The 19,467-nt window shown below is 40.4% G+C and overlaps 1 protein-coding gene across 4 annotated transcripts in view; it reads left to right on the top strand.

Moving 5' to 3' along the window:
* agrn (agrin) overlaps positions 1 to 19,467 on the top strand; it is a 247,953-nt gene that overhangs the window by 213,990 nt on the left and 14,496 nt on the right. For all 4 annotated transcript variants that reach the window (XM_089013232.1, XM_089013247.1, XM_089013225.1 and 1 more), the window contains 9 exons: positions 1,731 to 1,946; positions 3,148 to 3,377; positions 5,255 to 5,389; positions 7,697 to 7,787; positions 7,910 to 8,074; positions 8,721 to 8,832; positions 13,195 to 13,311; positions 15,403 to 15,586; positions 16,665 to 16,755. In XM_089013232.1, coding sequence (XP_088869358.1) covers positions 1,731 to 1,946; positions 3,148 to 3,377; positions 5,255 to 5,389; positions 7,697 to 7,787; positions 7,910 to 8,074; positions 8,721 to 8,832; positions 13,195 to 13,311; positions 15,403 to 15,586; positions 16,665 to 16,755 — 1,341 coding nt within the window. The remainder of the gene's footprint in view (positions 1 to 1,730; positions 1,947 to 3,147; positions 3,378 to 5,254; positions 5,390 to 7,696; positions 7,788 to 7,909; positions 8,075 to 8,720; positions 8,833 to 13,194; positions 13,312 to 15,402; positions 15,587 to 16,664; positions 16,756 to 19,467) is intronic.

The raw sequence follows: 19,467 nt of genomic DNA, 5'->3' as shown, positions 1-19,467 counted from the left end.
TTCTGATGTCAGTTAGGAAACAAAAAAGTGATGTTGGTTATCCTTTCAAACGGCAAACTTTGTAAAGGCACCATTTTGATATAGCTTACCGACAAGTTAAAGGTTTCCCACTGCGATAAACCATTTGTTTTTAAATGACATGTAAATCTTTCTGCTGCCTTCTAAAATCCCTTCTCTCTTTCCACACTGCGTTCCGAGTGCAATCAACGAGGAAGTAATCAAGATAAGATTAGTCACTTGTAAATTTAGAAACAAGCTCAATTACAGAAATATAGCAATGAGATCACCACTCACAATTGTGTAAATCCAAATCATGGGCAGATGAACAAATTATTTGTGGCATATAATTGCTTTTGCCTTAATTAATGTGTATGTGTGTGTGTGTGTGTGTGTGTGCGCACATGGATGACTCTTTGCTGTGTCCTTTTCTTTCCTTCCAAAACCTCATCAAATGAAAGGTTGTTTGAAAAAGAAATTCATAAGTGAGAAGTGCCTCATTACAGGCACGCTGTTTGCATTAGCAGAGGAAGTCTGTAAAAAAGCAACTCTATGGGACCTATTTTGGGAGACAAGTGTGCATATGATCAGTGGTGACAGAACATAGATGACAATTTAAACCCGGTAACAGCATATAATGCTATTTTAGTGGATTTAATGCAGCTGCAGGTAGTTGGATTCTACAATCCGCTGATAGTATATGTGGGGTTATAATTATTATAATTGTATGTAATTTGTCCAGTACATTTTTTGTCTTAAAGGACAATCGACACCACTTTTTTGTTTCCTAATTGACATCAGAAAAACGTTTTATAGAATCTAAAATACCCATAACATGCAGGATGATATTTTTAGTCAAATGCAAAACACAATAAAACAACACCAATAAAAATGACTTAAAGTGTCTAAAAAGTACTTCAAATTGAAGATGCTTTCTTGTTACTCATCCAGTTATGAATATGATTCTAATAGTTCTGAAGAGGAAAGCATACATGTTCGCAATTGATTAAATAATTTATTCCGTGTCATTTTGAGGCCTCTTGCGCAGAAATGTAGGACCCAAAAAATGCAGAAGATAGCGACAAACCTCTGTGGAAATGGGCTGATTTGTCTCCTGGGAATTTTTGTCAGCGAATATCAAATAGTTGTCTCGGTGCAACACACAACGATTCACCATCGCGTTATTTATTTGTTTTCCTTCTAATTTCGCCATAAACACGGATCAACACGAAGTTTTCAGACCAAACAAAGTACAGCAAAATGCATTGTGTGTCCTTCCTGGGTCAGGAGCGTTCCTTCTGTGACGTCACGTACGGACTCGTCACCAACTCAAAAACAAGACTTCCTGAATATTCAGCGAGCGTCTTAAAACGTGAAATATAGCTATATGCGGTGGAATCTTTGTAAAATACGCTCAGTAGAAGTCATTTGAAGTGATTTTACAAATTATGGACACAACTTGACCGGAGGCATCGGTTGTCCTTTAATATAAGAAAAATAACAACAACAAATCACAAAATACATTCACGATTATCAGTGGACAACAGCAAAAAAAAATAAAAAAAAATAATACGATTGACTGTTGTAATCCCAACTGTGATTTAACAGGAAACATAAAAATGTGAATATTTTTCCATTTTGCTATGTTCTCAACCTGAATGAACTGTGACATCGCTCATCTTTTTCGGGAAAAAGTAGCCGGCAGATCATTTAACACGCTGCGTCTTTGTCAGATTCAACACAGGTTCGGGCACAGGCATTGTGGTCAGCAACATTGAAATCACTCAAGGTCGTTGGCATCAACTGGTGGTGACCCGCAATCGGCGTCTCGCCATGCTTAGTGTTGATAACGAGCCGCACGTCGAGGGAGAGAGTCCGCGTGGAACTGACGGCCTCAACCTGGACACCAATCTGTTCATTGGAGGGGTACCCGAAGAAATGAAGCAGGAGTAAGTTTTGATATTTATTCTTGATTGTGCTGTCATTTCATTCTGAATATACTGTACTTGAAAACACACAAATAATATATTTTGCATGGTGACATCTCTGTCTAAACAATTTTCCTAGTTTTGGAAATGTTGCTAATAGATTCTGACATTTTAATCCAATATGGAATTTTAGACCATATGTCTTATTTCAAAAGATGGAGCTAATAATTGGAGAAGATTTGCTAATGTAGTAAAGAAAATCAATGTTGACATTTGCATCATAAAGTACCCGTTGACAAGGAGAGCCTCGCTATCAGGCTGGTAATAAAGTCAAACAAGTTACGTCGGAGGGTCTGTATTTAAACTTGGAAATCGTCAATCGTCGACAAACGTAACGTGTGCCATCTTCAACTGTAGACTTAACATGTGGATGGCTGAACAATAAAAATGACATGCTGTAGTTGTAACTTTCACATCTATCGATCCAATTTTCTTTTTTTTTACTGGTTTTGGTGTTGGGTATGTCAAAACCCATCCCAGGTGACTTCCGGCTGAAGGCGAATATATATCATACTATAACACAGCACTGTAGTCAAGACAGAACCCATTCCGCCTGCACCATAGTCAGACGTGTACCATGATTAAAACTAAGCCATCAACACCATTTTTGTCTATTACTTGTGTCATTTGTCTTCTATGGTTACATTAAAGGTCTACAACAGGGGTGTCAAAGTCATTTTTTGCCGTGGGCCACATTGTAGTTATGGTTTCCTCTCGAGGGCCGTTATGAATTTGGGGAACCCATTAGAATGTTTAAATCCCTTCAAATATTACATATAGAGCACACAGCAAATTAATGAATAACTCGTTTTCAAATCTGAAGTCAAGAATAATGACTTTTATTGTGGTTGACATCCAAAAATATGAAATTTTGGCTCAGATTTTAGCAATGATCATGGAATTTAACAAGTTTGATTTGCTTTCGCGGGCCGAAAAAAATGATGTGGCGGGCCAGTTTTGGCCCGCGGGCCTTGACTTTGACACCCGTGTTCTACAACATCAAGACATCCCGTAAAGTATGAACGCACTAAATGATCATCAAAATTAAATTATCCCTTTCAAGTTCATTGGCATCAAAAGGGTCATTAGTTTCACTGTTGTGATTTTAAGATGTCTAACATTAGCGTGATGAGATGACTTTTTCCTTCTCTCGTTTGTGTAGCGTCAAGGAGAGAACCAGTGTAGCCTCGGGTCTAGTGGGCTGCATCCGCCTGCTGGATGTCAACAACCGGGTGCTCAACCTACAAGAGAACGGTGTTGATAATCTCTATGGCAGCGGTGTAGGCGAATGTGGCAACAACCCTTGCCTGCCAAATCCCTGCAAGAATGGGGCAACGTGCCAGGTCAAAGAGGCAGAAATGTTCCATTGCCAGTGCAACAAAGGATTCTGGGGTGAGTTGGTGACAGGATTGCTGTAAAACTGAAAAAGGGCACATTTTATACCCCAATTGGGAGAATTTAATTAGTATAGTTAGTATATACATGTTACTTCCGAGTTGAGTGAACGCTGGCGCGTGTGGCTGCCGCTGCTCACCCGCAGACAAAAATCATCCTGTGACTGTAAAAGGCGCTTATAAATGAAATGTATTCTTATTCTTATTCTTATTCTTATTCTTATTCTTATTCTTATTCTTATTCTTATTCTTATTCTTGTTATATAGATATATATAAATAATAATATTATTATTAGTGGATATTTCAAAAGAATTGCTCCTAGATTCTTTGTGATTATTATTATTATTATTATTATTATTATTATTATTATTATTATTATTATTATTGTTGTTGTTGTTTATTGTTTCTATATCATTGTTTATTATTATTATTATTATTATTATTATTATTATTATTATTATTATTATTATTATTATTATTATTATTGTTGTTGTTGTTGTTTATTGTTTCTATATCATTGTTTATTATTATTATTATTAGTAGTAGTAGTAGTAGTAGTAGTAGTAGTAGTACAGTAAAGTCTCGTTATATCGATATCGGATATATCGATAGTCCCGGTTATATCGATACTATTTCTATGCACGCACGGAGAAAATTACATGCAAACAGGGTCGGATATATCGATAGTCCCGGTTATATCGATATTCTTTCGGACTCCCTTGAATATCGATATAACGAGACTTTACTGTATATAAAATTAATGCACAGGCATCTAAGCAAGTATGGTGCTGATCAATTGTTCACAAATTGGATATTTCATAAGAATTGCTCCTAAATTCTTGTGTGAACTTGTGTATGCTGATTGTCTTTCAATTAAGTGTTTCATGTCATGCTGACAAATCCTAAGTGAACCAGATAATTCCCCCGGACTGGAGGCCTTTTCGTGCTGGTGGTCTGTTTGTGAAGTCAGGGCGTCCAACACAGACATAAAAGATTAAATGTTGTAGCTGGGCAGAAAGAGGAAAAGTTCTGCCAAATGCTCAGTAATTGGCCTTTGGCCTATCTGTGCTTCCCCATCCCTTTGGGTTGTTTCCCTCCCTGCAGCCGATGCCAACTAACAAGCAGCTCAGAGAGAAAAGTTAAGAGCAGACAGCGGTGCTGCCTAATCATCTGTGTCTCTCGCTGGTTTGCTCTATGGCATGTAGCAGAAAGTTTTTCGGCAAGTTAATTGTTAAGTTAAACTTTTGTGCCTTCATCTTGCCAAGAGATAGCACATATGGTGGTATAGAGCCTTTTTTTCTGGTCCATAAGTTCTCACTGGAAGCTTGAGTCCTCGCTTATGAAGGGGGTCTTTTGACTGTGTTATTGTGAGAAGCTTGTCCTGGGACCTGAGAAAGGCTTTGAGATATTTTGCTGTGAGCCTGATAGAGATGAGACAGAATAAGAAGTTATCATATTTAAAAGTTTCATGCTGTTGTATGCTTAGTCAACACTTGTGACTCAATACACAATTGAAGCACGGACAACCTGGGGTCAATCAGGTCAACGGACAAAGCAAGTTAAATGGTCAGCTTCACAGAAGCAATTTAGGACTTCAGGAACTCCTTATAACAGGAGTAATTTAGGAATTCAAACTCCTTATCACAAGAAGAGGTCATTAGCCAGGTTACAAACTTATCAGTTCATGGTAAACACAATATTTTATTGCTTACAACTGTTGGTGCTCAGAACGTCCAGAGCCACCATTAACATTAGCAAAGCTTTGCAAGAAAAACATAAAAACAAGAAGACAGCAGGGAGGAAAAGTTATAAGCACATGCCATAAAAAAAGAGTAATCATCTCACAATGGATTTTATTTTTTTTGCGTCTCTAGGTCCAACTTGTGCTGATGTCCATGACCCATGCGAGCCTAGCAGATGCCATCCGTCCTCCCGCTGCCAGGCACTTCCTGAGGGTGGCTACAAGTGTGAATGTCCGATGGGTCGTGAAGGGAGGCACTGCGAGATAGGTAACATATTCTTGAAATCAGCCACATTATTTTTCAACTCTTTTTCATCACACAATATTTTTTCCTCACTGACATCAGAAAAACGTTTTATAGCATCTAAAATACCCAAAACACACAGGCTGATATTTTTAGTCAAATGCAAAACACCAATAAAAATGACTTAAAGTGTGCTAAAACTGCAAAAAAATTGAGCTTTGAATTGGGCATTTTCACATTTACACATTAATCAAGGCAAAAGTTCCCGCCCCCTTGTTCGTGACGTCACGCCAAGTCGTCTTGCCTTGCTCGAGAATCAAAACAATGGCTTCAGATTCGGAGAATATGCTTTCTTGTTACTCATACAGTTGTGAATATGATTCAAATAGTTCTGAAAAGGAAAGCATAAATGCTTGCAATCGATTAAAGGAGTAATTCCGTGTCATTTTGAGGCATCTGGAGGAAATGTAGCGTCCCAGAAAATGCAGAAGATGGCGCCAAAGCTCTGTTGGAAATGGGCTGATTTGTCTGCTGGGAATTTGTGTCAACTGGAGTCAAATCGTAGTCTTGGTGCAACACACAACGATTCACCATTGCGTTATTTATGTGTTTTGTGCAATGTTGTTGCACAAAGCATTGTGTGTCGCTTTCTCGGTCAGGGGCGTTCCCTCCATGACGTGACGTCAGGAATCGTCACCAATTAAAAAACAAGACTTATATGAAGCTTTGTCGCCCTCTTCTGCCTCTTTTTGGTCCTACATGACGTTTTCAGACCAAAGTACAGCAAAATGCATTGACGTGATGGAAGGACTGCTACAATGTGTCCTTTTTTCGGTCAAGGGCGTTCCTTCAGTGACGTAACATACGGACTCATCACCAACTCAAAAACAAGACTTCCGGAATATTCAGCGCGAGTCTTAAAACGTAAAATATAGCTATATGCAGTGGAATCTTTGTAAAATGCGCTCAGTAGAAGTCATTTGAAGTGATTTTACAAATTATGGACACAACTTGTCCAGAGATGTCGGTTGTCCTTTAAAGCGTGATTACCTCTGCAATCACAAGTGGCATTAAAAAAACTAGCCTAGTAATCCGCACATTATTATCCGAAGATAAGCATGAGATCTGACACGCCAATCCCCTTTGGGAATCCACAAAAGCTAAACAGGAATGTCTGAGTCCCTGATCGCAGGTGAATCAAATCAAATAGATGGAGTTGAAGCAAAATCAATGCCATCCCATTGAGACCGTCTCCCATTCCAAAAGGTGATTTTTATTTATTTACTTTTACACAGAAATCAATGAGATGAATGATCGTATGGCCCCTCCCGCCCCCGACCGCTGTGATTAATGAGGGCGTCAGTCAGCCCCCCGACAGGGGCTCGCAGATAAAGCGGCAGCCTGGTGGACAAAGCCCCTGAGAACTGAACTGCCAACAGTTCAAAAGATAGGCGGTTTTCACACAAATAAAAATTAAAAAACAACCGACGCATCAGGACAAGTTGTGTCCCCAATTTGTAAAATCACGTCTACTGAGCGTATTTACAAATATTCCACGGCATATAGCTATATTTTACGTTTTAAGACTAGCGCTGATTATTAAGGAAGTCTTGTTTTCGAGTTGGTGACGAGTCCTGACGTCACGTCACGGAAGGAACGCCCCTAATCGAGAAAGTGACACACAATGCATTTTGGGTACTTTGTTTGGTCTGAAAACTTCGTGTTGCTCCGTGTTGATGGCGAAATTAGAAGGAAAACACATAACGCGATAGTGAATCGTTGTGTGTTGCACCTAGACTACTATTTGATACTAGTTGACACAAATTCCCAGCAGACAAATCAGTCCATTTCAAACGGAGCTTGGGCGCCATCTTGTGCATTTTCTGTGACGCTACATTGGAATCGAATTGATACGGGAGGACTTCTTTAATGAATTGCAAACATTTATGCTTTCCTCTTTAGAACTGTGTTTTTCTGATGTCAGTTACGAAACAAAAAAAATGGTGTCGGCTGTCCTTTAAGTCCTATAACCTGGTTACGTTTACACATTCAGTGCAAAGATTCTGATTACAATTGGGGGAGATTGTGGTCACTCCTGTCTGGAATGGAAAATTTATTCCCTTCCTCACTACGAATCGTCGTCAACCCAGAGGTTCCTTTTCAATGTAGAGTTGTTGCCAAATTATTAATTCTGTACTTAATTCATCCATATCTTTGGCTTTTAGAAGCTAAAGTACAACCTGTTCTTTCTCCTAAGCACTCTGAAACAGTAATTCATGCCTTCGTCACATAAAAAGACAGAATGAAAGTCCCCTTTTTCTATGCTTGTAGTTGCAGAAAGGAGAGGGGCCTATATGCCATTATTTAATGGAGACTCTTACCTCGAGCTCAAGGGACTGCATCTTTACGGACATGATCTTCGGTGAGTTTGTTTTTTTCAGTATCTAGAGGTTTGCGTTACTCATCTGCCATATTCTTGTGACTTGAAACACAATAAGTGACTCTTGCGTGCATGTTTAACCACTGCATGCACTCTGTATCCAGTCAAAAAGTCAGCATGACCGTCGTTCTTATGGCCAATGACTCCAACGGCCTGATCTTCTACAACGGGCAAAAATCTGACGGAAAAGGAGACTTCATCTCATTGTCCCTGGATGAGGGGTTTCTGGAGTTCCGCTACGACCTTGGCAAGGGGCCTGCTACCATCAGGTTGGCAGAAACCGACTCATAATAAGGGTTATCAAAGCCAAGGACACAGTAAACACACGTTATATTTTATCTCACAACTTCTGGTGCTATTTTCATAACAAACATACAGGTCGAGAAGCCCGGCGGTCCAGGCTTTTGTGGGTTTTCCCCGGGTATTCTCACATGTTCCAAAAATATGCATGGCAGGCTGATTGAACACTATGAATTCTCCCTAGGTGTGAGTGTGAGCACGGATGGTTGTTTGTCTCTGTGTGCCTTGCGATTAGCGGGTAACTGGTTCAGGGTGTCCACCATATACTGCCCAGATATTGCTGGAATAGGCTCCAGCATCTCCTACGACTCTTGTGAGGATAAGCGGATCGGAAAATGGATGGATGAATGGATGGATGGATGGATGGATGGATGGATGGATGCATTGATTGGGGTGATGGATTGGGGGAATGATGGATGGATGGATGGATGGATAGATGGATGGATGGATGGATGGGTGCGTGGATGGATGGATGGGTAGATTGGGGGGATGAATTGGAGGAAGGATGGATTGGGGGGATAAATAGGGGGATGGATGGATGGATTGATTGGGTGGATGGATGGATTAAAATGTTTGCCCCAGTAGCTCACACACCGAGATTTGCTTGTGATTCAGGAGTAAAGATCCAATCAGGCTCAACATGTGGAACACCATCAGCTTGGAGCGCTCCAATCGCAAAGGAGAGATCATGGTGAACAAGAAGGACGCTGTTCGTGGAGAGGCACCGGTAAATGCGTTCATGAGCTCTTGCTAATGTTTTCTTGCTTCTAGCATGCTGAGCTTTTGGGCCTAAACGGGATGCTTTGCAATGCTTGGGGGCATACTTCCTGTTGTTGTTTCATCAACTACTCCTCTTACGTCATATTCGAAAATCCTTATCAACTATTACAACAGCTCTTGTTTATGCTTCTACTTGTTTTTTGCTTTCTCTCTACATTCATATTTTTTGCGGATTCTCTTTCATTGGTCTGTCCAAAAAAAGCAAGTTATAGATTGGCCCAGCATACACTTATACATAAGAGCATCACATTTCTGGTAATTTCTGACTGTGTATAGAATTCAACTAAAATATGGTTTTATGTAAGAGCACTGGCTGCTCTTTAGTGTTTTCTTTTTAATGAGATCCATGATGAAAAGCAGGCCCCTCTGCGATTCTGCTGAAAGAAATACCAAAGTCTGACATTCATCAAAATTAGAGGTCGAGTTGCAGATATCATGGGACACTTTTGATAGGCTGTGGATCCTGTATCTCCTTTTCTTTGTTTTGTTTTGTTTTGTTTTTTTTCTCAGCCTTTCATTTCACTGAAGTAACAACAGAAAGAAAAATAGCCTCAAGAGTGCACCCTTAAATTTATGAAGTCAGACACCGAAGAAGCACATTGCGACATCACAAAACCCTTTAGTCCACCTCAGCAGGTGCGCAGCTTTAAATGATCTCGAGCCGTTGGTCCGATAAGTCGCCATGAGGCATCCAATTACATTCCATTGTGTAATTTGTGATTATGAACACACATTTGGTTAACTCCCGTCATCTCCTCACAATCAACACAGCAAATTTTCCTCTTCGCTGCTTTCCCGCCGCCACCTTCTCTCATCATCCATATGGTAATTGTGATCTTAGTCCCGCAATAGAGGCAGAAAATCTTCATAAAATCAAGTCAGAGAAAAGCAAAGAAGGCAGTGGAGAGTGGTGATAGGCTGTTGTCACAGCAAGGGATGAGCTGAAGCTAGTTAAAGAGCTTTAGAGCCGAATGTAGGCACTCTTCAAAATAAAATGTAGGCGCACTTGGAATGGATTTATATATTTATATTGAGGATATATTGCATGCTGGGAGTGTTTTTCATCCCAAGGACAGCTCGGGTTGACAGCATGATGAAACATACTTTCAAAGACACAGACGGAAGAAATAACAGTTTTGTTGCGCTTTGGTCATGACGGCTTCACGTCCTTCAAATGAGGCTTATTGAGGGATACGTTTGTTCTCAACAAGGGCTCGGTTTGAATCTCTTCACAATGACATTCTTGCTGATTGCATGATCTCTCAATGAGTATTTTCATTTGAGTTTTTAATGCATGTACGATTGATTGATTGATTGACCGCATGATGTGTTGCATATTCTTACAGCTCCCTTGCTTATTTAGAATATAATGTACTGCGCAAAATGTTTGAGGCCAACAGAACATTTCTTATTTTGGCAATAAAAAGTATATCGCCATGGATGAACTATGAACTAGGAAACGTCCGACACCTTCAAAGAAGTACAGATGACGGCTGAAGAAACCTTTTCATCGATGGACCACTCCTGTACAACTGAGAGCTTACACAGACATAAATGACTAAAGATCATAAAAGTGAACTTTGATTCATTTTATTATTATATTTTTTTTTCTTGAGCTAGATTTTACCAAAAAGTTCATTCATAACTAAAATCGCTGTTTGTTGACCCAAAACTAAAATGCCAGCCCTATAAGAAATGTTATTTCACATAACTAAAAAAAAAAAAAAAATAATAATAATAATCATAAAAATAAAAAAATAATATTAAAAAATGATGGCTTATGCAACACTCGCACCTTAGATAGACCCATGTGCTCATCAAAAAAAAAAAAAAAAAAAAATTGGACATGCTGTATTTTTGGCCTCTCCCGGTGCATGAAAGCGCTAAATGTTTGCATGTTGCTACTGCAGGTTTTGGCATGTCTCACGATGCACTCTTACCGCTCTTCTAATAACTATATTCCTCCCTATTTCTTTCTCTGTGATATGCTGTCTGGATATAAGAAATCACGCAAGGTAATGAGACAAGTCACACCTTAGCCAATGTTTCATTTTCAGCCATTCACTATGTCCTCTCACTCCCACCACTCTTTGTGTAATGGAAAAAAAAGTGGGCAGCTTTGTGGAAAAAAAAAAAAACTTGTCGTTTCATAAGCCTGTGCGCACCACAACCCGCATTGAGGCAAGGAGCTCGATAAAAATACACTTTGGCTTTCACCTCAGTCCATCTGCTGCGGGGGTGGATGGGGTGTGAAGGTTGGAAGGAAGAAACAAAGAAATAGAGGCAGCCGTCATTGTGCAGGCCATTGTTTTTAAGCGTCAAAACAAACGTCTTCATTACTCCCGCGTAGGTGGAGATATCACGTCGGGCCTTGCAGCTGTGAAAAATGTACCCATGAAGACAGTGTCGTTCCTTTGTCGTCTTCTTCTCGCTTGTTTTGTAAACAGTGACAGTCCTCTGTCCTATTACAAGTCCCCCTTCAGCCACTCACGGTAGCCAAAATGCGCAGTGAACTTCAGCGCACTACAAAAACTCCTTTAAACCTGCTGTGTCCGCTCTCACAAGTCAACTAAATGACACGTATCAATGTATCATATCTAACTCGAGTGTCACAAAAACACAAGTTGTTTTTCTTCAGTGGCAGCTGTGGTGTATGTGCGATGAATTCAAAACACCAATAATATTTCGTCCTGTCTCATATCTCAGTTAGCAGCCCAATAGATCAGAAAGAGGTTGACAGTATTTCGAATTAGAGTGATCACCGTTGAATCATATACATTGAAATAATCATGTGAATCGTACCTTCCACCAGGAGACAGTGATTTAGTTGCCATTTTGTACCTGAGTCGGTGAGCAGGATTGCACATTGCTAACTCAAATATTGTTTGGAGAATGGGCGCACGCCACACGGGGTGTAAGGTTGAAGTGTGGAGTTTCAATAATCTCCCCATGCCTTCGTTGGAGTTCTCCAAGTATTTCGGTCCCCCCCTATACTACCCCAAACATGCTTCGGCAAATAATTGAACATTCAAAATTGTTTCTCGGTGTGACTGTCAAAGTGAATGTTTTTTTTGTGTGCCCTGTGATTGGTCCACCTGCTGCCCCCAAGAAAACTGGGATAGGCTTTGGCGCCATCTTCTGCATTTTCTGGGTGCTACATTTCTGTCCAGATGCCTCAAAATGACACGGAAAGACTTCTTTAATCGATTGCAAACATTTATGCTTTCCTCTTCAGAGCTATTTGAATCATATTCATAACTGGATGAGACATCACGAACAAGGGGGCGGAACCTTCGGAAACTGGCCACTTCCGGGTGCATTTTTTTGCAGTTTTTGGACACTTTAAGTCATTTTTATTGGTGTTTTGCATTTGACTAAAAATATCATCCTGCGTGTTTTGGGTATTTTAGATGTTATAAAACGTTTTTCTGGTCTCAGTTAGGAAACAAAAAAGTGGTGTCGGTTGTCCTTTAATATCCATGTCGTATATTATCACTATAGTACTTTTTTTGTGTGGGTGGACAATTGTCATTGTTTAACACAATTTGGGGTTTGGATTCATCGCCGTCCCATAGCGGATGAGAACATTGGCGAAGCAAAGCGAATACATTCACATCTGGGTCCAGCCACCTTGGCTTAAGCCCCCTGATGTGTCTCTGTTGGATGCAACAACACAATCTCAGTTTTAGCCAAGCGTCTCTGCTTCTTGCGCTCCAAATCCTCACCTCAATAAAAGCCAGCTCGCCTTCACAAAGCCTGTTTACTTCGCCTTTCCTATCGTTTTTTTTTTCTTCCTGCAATTAACTCCATCTTTCTCTGCTGGCAATTAGTGGCCCATTTAGAATAAACTAGTTTTTTTTCTTTCCTTTAGATCTGTGCCAACCTTTAAAAACATATACATAAAATAATCATCTCTTGTCTTCATATCTCACGATGACTCTCTTTTGGACTTGCTTTTAATGCCTCATAGCTAGAATATAATTGACCAGCCTCTCAGCAGACATAGAAATTAATTATGTTGTAATACATCAACTGCGCTGATGTGCGTTGAGGGTAACAAGGTGCGGTTATGGCCTCTACGAATATGGATCATTTTAATGGAAGAGTCTATTTATTACAATGTCATATGTGCAAATGCATTACATTAATCTCACCCTTTATACATATCTCAACTAAAATGATGCAACTTGTTTCAAGCTCACAGAACTCGAGGCCTACGACTGCATAAACCATCGCGTCCTGAATAAAGCGAGGAGGGTTTTGTGTTAGTTTTTCCCATTGAAAACAATTTGTTCTCATCTTTCATTAGAACCTGCACGTGGACCTCAACTTGAAAGAAAATCTCTTTGTTGGTGGGGCTCCCGACTATAGCCGACTTGCACGAAGTGCCGCACTCACCGAAGGCTTCAAGGGAACGATTCAAAAGGTAAACGTTTGGCAACCTTTGTGGCATCGATGCAGCGTGTGGCCTTTTTTTTTTTTGCACCGAATCCTCTGAAGTTGAATAAAAACCCACAATTTTAACTGCTGTCTTGAAATGTGTCACGTAACACGTCACAAAAGCAGAGAAAATTAGTCATGCAATATTTGTTTTGTCATCTTCTGTGTTTTTTTATGATAATTATGACATTAAATAAAAGTATAGAAACCATATAGCAGCTTGACAAAAGGCCGTCAATGCAAATATGAATTGAATGTGCACTGTTAAAGGACAACCGACGTCCCCGGACAAGTTGTGTCCATAATTTGTAAAATGTCTTCAAATAACTTCTACTGAGCGTATTTTATAAAGATTCCACCGCATATAGCTATATTTTACCTTATAAGACTTGCGCTGAATATTCCGAAAGTCTTGTTTTTGAGTTGGTGACGAGTCCGTACGTTACGTCACTGAAGGAACGCCCCTTACCGAAAAAGGGACACATTGTAGCAGTCCTTCCATCACATCAATGCATTTTGCTGTACTTTGGTCTGAAAACGTCATGTAGGACCACAAAGAGGCAGTAGAGGGTGACAAAGCTCCATGTAAGGAATTAATCAGCCTGTGGAAACGGGCTGATTAATTCCTTACACGGCTTTGTCGCCATGTTCTGCCTTTTTTGGGTGCGACATTTCCTACCCCTGATGCCTCAAAATGACACAGAATAAATTCTTTAATCGATTACAAACATGTATGCTTTCTTCTTCAGAACTATTTGAATCATATTCATAACTGGATGAGTAACAATAAAGCATACTCTCCGAATCTGAAGCCATTGTTTTGATTCTCGAGCAAGGCAAGACGTCTTGGCGTTATGTCACGAACAAGGGGGCGGGACCTTCCGAAACTGGCCACTTCCGGTTTCAAATTGAAGTACTTTTTAGACACTTTAAGTCAATTTTATTGTTTTTTTTTTTTTGCATTTGACTAAAAATATCATACTGCGTGTTTTGGGTATTTTAGATGCTATAAAACGTTTTTCTGATGTCAGTTAGGAAACAAAAAAGTGATGTCGGTTGTCCTTTAAGTCTATTCTACATGCTCTTTACCTTCTTCCATTTTATTTACAGTAAAGTCTTGTTATATCGATATCGGATATATCGATAGTCCCGGTTATATCGATACTATTTCTATGCACGCACGGAGAAAATTACATGCAAACAGGGTCGGATATATCGATAATCCCGGTTATATCGATATTTTTTCGGACTCCCTTGAATATCGATATAACGAGACTTTACTGTATTTCTTTTTCTGCAGCAATACAGCCCAATGCTGCTTCACCGTGTTTACTTTGATCTCTGTGCTATTGTACGATTTAATGACTTGTTTTGGCACAAACTATCAAGCTGTTATATATTAGTTGTCAAATTGTCACTTTATCCACAATCATATCATTTTTGACACATTCTACGATCAAAATGGCACTGCTCATTTGGATTAGCATGCTATGCATTTAGGAATAAAATGTGCATTTTTAAGTCTTTTTTTTTTTCCTTAGATCTTTCCCGAACATCTTCCTGGTATTTTTTTTATCGTCCCCATTTCTTGCTTTCCAGTAAAATGACATAAATAGCCCAGGAGATCAAAATCAAGATGTGATTGTTTGCATAAACTTGTGATTAGTTCTCTTCTTCAGTGTCTCTCTGACAATTTGGAGAAAATCATAAACTAAGTGTGGTACGTATTTGTCTTTCGAGGCCATTTGAGAGAAGTTAATTATGTCGAAGAAAGTGTTGAGTTCTCAGTTTAATGTAGAGTTTAACATACAGTTTGTGATGCATGAGCTCCAGTTGTAATATCTGAAGCCACTATTAGTCTTTCTCCTTCAGTGATGTATGTGGTTTTACTCACCCATGATATCCTTTCCTCTAGATGATTAATTGTTTTTGCTCCATGGCTTCTCCTACCGTTGTGAGGTGGGCTTCATCCACTAAAACCATCTCTGACAGGATACAGATGTTATGCAGGGCTGTTAAATCTTGACTTGGCATTGACTGATTTGACTGACTGGCATGAATTTTTTTTTCGCCATAGATCATTTTGATGGGCACGCCAATCCTCAGAGAAGAGAACGCCCTACGCTCCCAAAATCTGGCCATTTTCCAGGAGCACGCATGTTCCAGAGAACCCTGCCACAATGGTGGCCGCTGCAATCCCCAGCTGGACACTTATGAGTGCGTGTGCCTCAGTGGCTACTCTGGCGGACACTGTCAGAACAGTAAGTAACTTGAGTAGAGTTACCTCTACTTATGATTCAAGTGGAGTTGTGAAGAAATTTTGGAACATTTCTTGAACGCGTTTTCCATGTAAATGCCTTAATTCATTCCACGTCCACCTAAACTGCAGACATAAATGAATTAAATTGATGGTCATTTTTGACAACTTTTGACTACGACCACATCGTTTTTAGTGCCTTGTTTTGTTAAAAATTGAAAAGAACTGAAAACTGCAATTAGTATTTTTAGGTTTTGCATTTCGAAATTTATACTGTAACAAAAAGCAATATTCTTCTGTTGAGGCGTTTTGTAACTTTGTAACTTTTGTAAAATTCCATGTGAAGGGACATTTGTATTATTATTATTATTATTAGTAGTAGTAGTAGTAGTAGTAGTAGCAGTAGCAGTAGTAGTAGTTGTGGTAGTGGTAGCAGTTGTTTTTCTGTTTGGTTTTGCACAAGCATGTCTTCCATAGTTTTGGAATGTGTGGAGTATTACTTAGACATCGTTTTTTACGATGCACATCAAAGTAAAAAAAACAAATGTACGGAAAATGGATGACTGAAATCTGAGACTTAACTATTTGTACTCTTAAATACTCGCGAGCTCAAGCTGAATGACTTGTTGAGTCGAGCTTATATCATTGAGTTTAATGAAGAGCAAAAGTCCATTGAAATGTTTGACGCTCTGATCCATTTCAGTTGCTAAAGCGTGTGAAAATCAAGCAATATTACATGTAGTTAATCCTTACCAGCCAGTATTATTATTCTCTGATTTTAAACAAAAGTAGCACTCGGGGAAAATATGAAGTGAATCATCTGGCACTTCTGCAACATGTGACCTTTTATCGTGTCTGCGTGGCAGCTTTAAATGAACCCTCGGCTTGATGTATCTTCCGAAAACATTCCCCGCCTCTTCCATTAACCTTGCGCACGTGGCCGTCTGTCCTTTTGACGTTAATTAAATATGCACCAGCACTCCCGTGTCGGCTCTGATGACTGAACCTTCCCTCTTATTGATTGGTGTGAGCTCACCCACTCAACAATCCCCCGGTGTCCCATCCTGCCCCTTCCTTCACAGCCATTTATGAGAAGTCTGCCGGGACTGAGACTGAGGCCGTAGCCTTTGACGGACGGACGTTCATCGAATACCACAACGCCGTCACCAGGAGGTAAGGAAGAGGACGAGAGCATGTCCCCATCTATTTAGCCTAATACCACAATTCCATCCTAATTGCCGTATTAAGCAAATAAACCCTCGGACGATCTGTCTCGTCGCGCCCTCACTAAGCCGCGATGACAAGCTTGATGATATCATTAGCTCACACGCTTCGGGGGGACAAGCAGCAAGCTAATAGGCATTCTTTGAACACAATTTCCTTAATTGCCAAGACGTTCAACAATCAAAGTCTTGCCCTGAGTCAACCATTGTCGTCTTTTTGCAATATCTGACATTCTACAAAAAGATCAAGCTGACGGCATCACATGTCGAAGAGCGTCGTGCAGGAGACGCAACACGAGAAGAAAACAAAAGGTTGTGTCCCTCTAGGATACTGATTTGACATTTGTACTTTTATACACAGTTTGCCAAAGGGATGATAAGAAACAATCTCTGAACAGATCCAAAATAAACGATTCTGTATATTTGTCACCACAAAGCCCACATAAGTCCAAAACGCGCTCCTGGATCACTCTCTGTTTTTGTGTGTTCCTCTTTTTTGTCATTGTGTGTCACTTGTCACATGAAATGTCCCTCACTGTCTTTCCTTTCCTACCAAAGCCACCTGACCAATGAGATCCCAGAGTAAGTAGACGAAACGTCTATTGGAAAATTGCCCAGCCTCGGATCGAGCCCAACTAACAGCAACAAATGGTCCATTTTTTTGGGGGATGATTAACATCACTGCAGAACACTAAAAACATCCAGTTTCCAGTTCTTTTGTCATCTCCATTCCTACAGTAACCATTCCCGACTGTCTACCTCCCTCCCCCCACTTATTCTTTCAATTCAACTGCATCTTTCAGTTGGAGAGATTTTGTTATTGTCACCATCATTTGACCCTTTCTGTTCTCCTCGTCCTCCCCCAGTGCAATGACAAGCATGAATGTGCGCATGATAAGCATTGCGAAATTGAAATGCGGTATTGAAAGCGTGCGATATTTCATGCACGGTGAGTATCCAAAATGAGCCGCCATGCATTTATGCACTAAATGGTCTTAAGTGGAACGTGGAACATGAAGGAGACACCCTCCATCCCCCCGCTCACCCTCCTACAGTGAAAAACAGCACGAGGAAGATATACTGACCTAGTTTCTGGCGCTTGGACAGTTTATTATTCCTGATCATTAGCCTGGTAAGTAGCCTGGAAAAGCTTCCTGGACTAGGATCAGATTTCTAATCTATGCCATTTTTGTTTATTTTCCAAATATCTCATGTGGAATTAATTACTTTACAGGCCACCATAGATAGATGTTAACCACAAACATGCCCCCCTCCCATGTAGATAGGACCCCCAGTTGAGAGCCCTTCCAGTGTCTGTCCGCAGGCATCAATCTCACTTAACAAAGGTGGGGGGGCGTAGTGGAGGATAACGGCTCCTTGGAGCCAGACTGTCAAATGTGTAATGAATGTCACATTTAGTTAAAGCGGCACAATGAATTTGAGTCGAAGTAAGCGGAGCTCGGGCAAAGCGCTCTGCAGGTGCGCGGATCAATTCGGCTTGATTTGATTTTGAACCAGAAATGAATACATTTCTCACAAAAGCCATCGAGTGCTCGGCAAGGGCACAAAGTCAAAAACGTTCACCTGGGGTTAATGGTAGTACCACGCGGAGCCTCCTTTGATGGCTCTGTTCGGTTTACCGTAAAAGCTTAGTGTGGATTTGGCTCGAAGCCTATTCTTTCAATGACAAATCATACGTGGCCATGATTTCCCACGGCCGCTGTAGCACTTGACCCCATTTTTTAACCAGTGTGTCTCAGTCACTGCTCCAGTTAATTGATGCTACCCAGTGGCATACTTGCCTCATTTTGATCAAGCGGCTCTTTGGGAAAGTAGCTGCTGAATAAGGTCTTGGTGCAGATGCTGAAAATGAATACACATTATCTTGAGGTTGCCCTTTAAAAGATGCTTTTTGGGGGATTGGTGGGTGCACATTAGCATTCTTGACACAATGGTGGTGCGCTGGAGTGCCTCTTTTCATGCTTGCAGTTTGGAAGAGGCACTAGTCGAGGCCCGAGGGCCAAATCTGGCCCGCCACATCATTTTATTCGGCCCGTGAAAGCAAATCAAGAATGTCAGGTGCCATGATGCTTGCTAAAGTCCGAACCAAAATTTCAAATTGTCAAACGCAAACCGCAATAAGAGTTATTATTCTTAAAGGACAACCGACGCCTCCGAACAAGTTGTGTCCATAATTTGTCAAATCACTTCAAATGACTTCTACTGAGCGGATTTTCCAAAGATTCCACCGCATATAGCTATATTTTACGTTTTAAGACTCACGCCGAATATTCCAGAAGTCTTGTTGTCGAGTTGGTGACGATTCCTGACGTCACGTCACTGAAGGAACGCCCCTGACCGAGAAAGCGACACACAACGCATTTTGCGGTACTTTGTTTGGTCTGAAAACTTCGTGTTGATGGCGAAATTAGAAGGAAAACACATAAATAATGCGATGGTGAATCTACGATTTGATTCTAGTTGACACAAATTCCCAGCAGACAAATCAACCCATTTCCAACAGAGCTTAATTGGGCGACATCTTGTGCATTTTCTGGGACGCTACATTGGAGTCCTGACGGCTCGAATTAATACAGGAGAGCTAATCGATTGCAAACATTTATACTTTCCTCTTCAGAACTATTTGAATCATATTGATGGA

Source organism: Hippocampus bargibanti, linkage group LG01 (assembly GCF_051943395.1).
Source record: "Hippocampus bargibanti isolate YZ-2025 linkage group LG01, ASM5194339v1, whole genome shotgun sequence".
Taxonomy (NCBI): domain Eukaryota; kingdom Metazoa; phylum Chordata; class Actinopteri; order Syngnathiformes; family Syngnathidae; genus Hippocampus; species Hippocampus bargibanti.
Note: the sequence above shows the minus strand (reverse complement) of the source record. Positions and strands in the feature narration are given on the sequence as shown.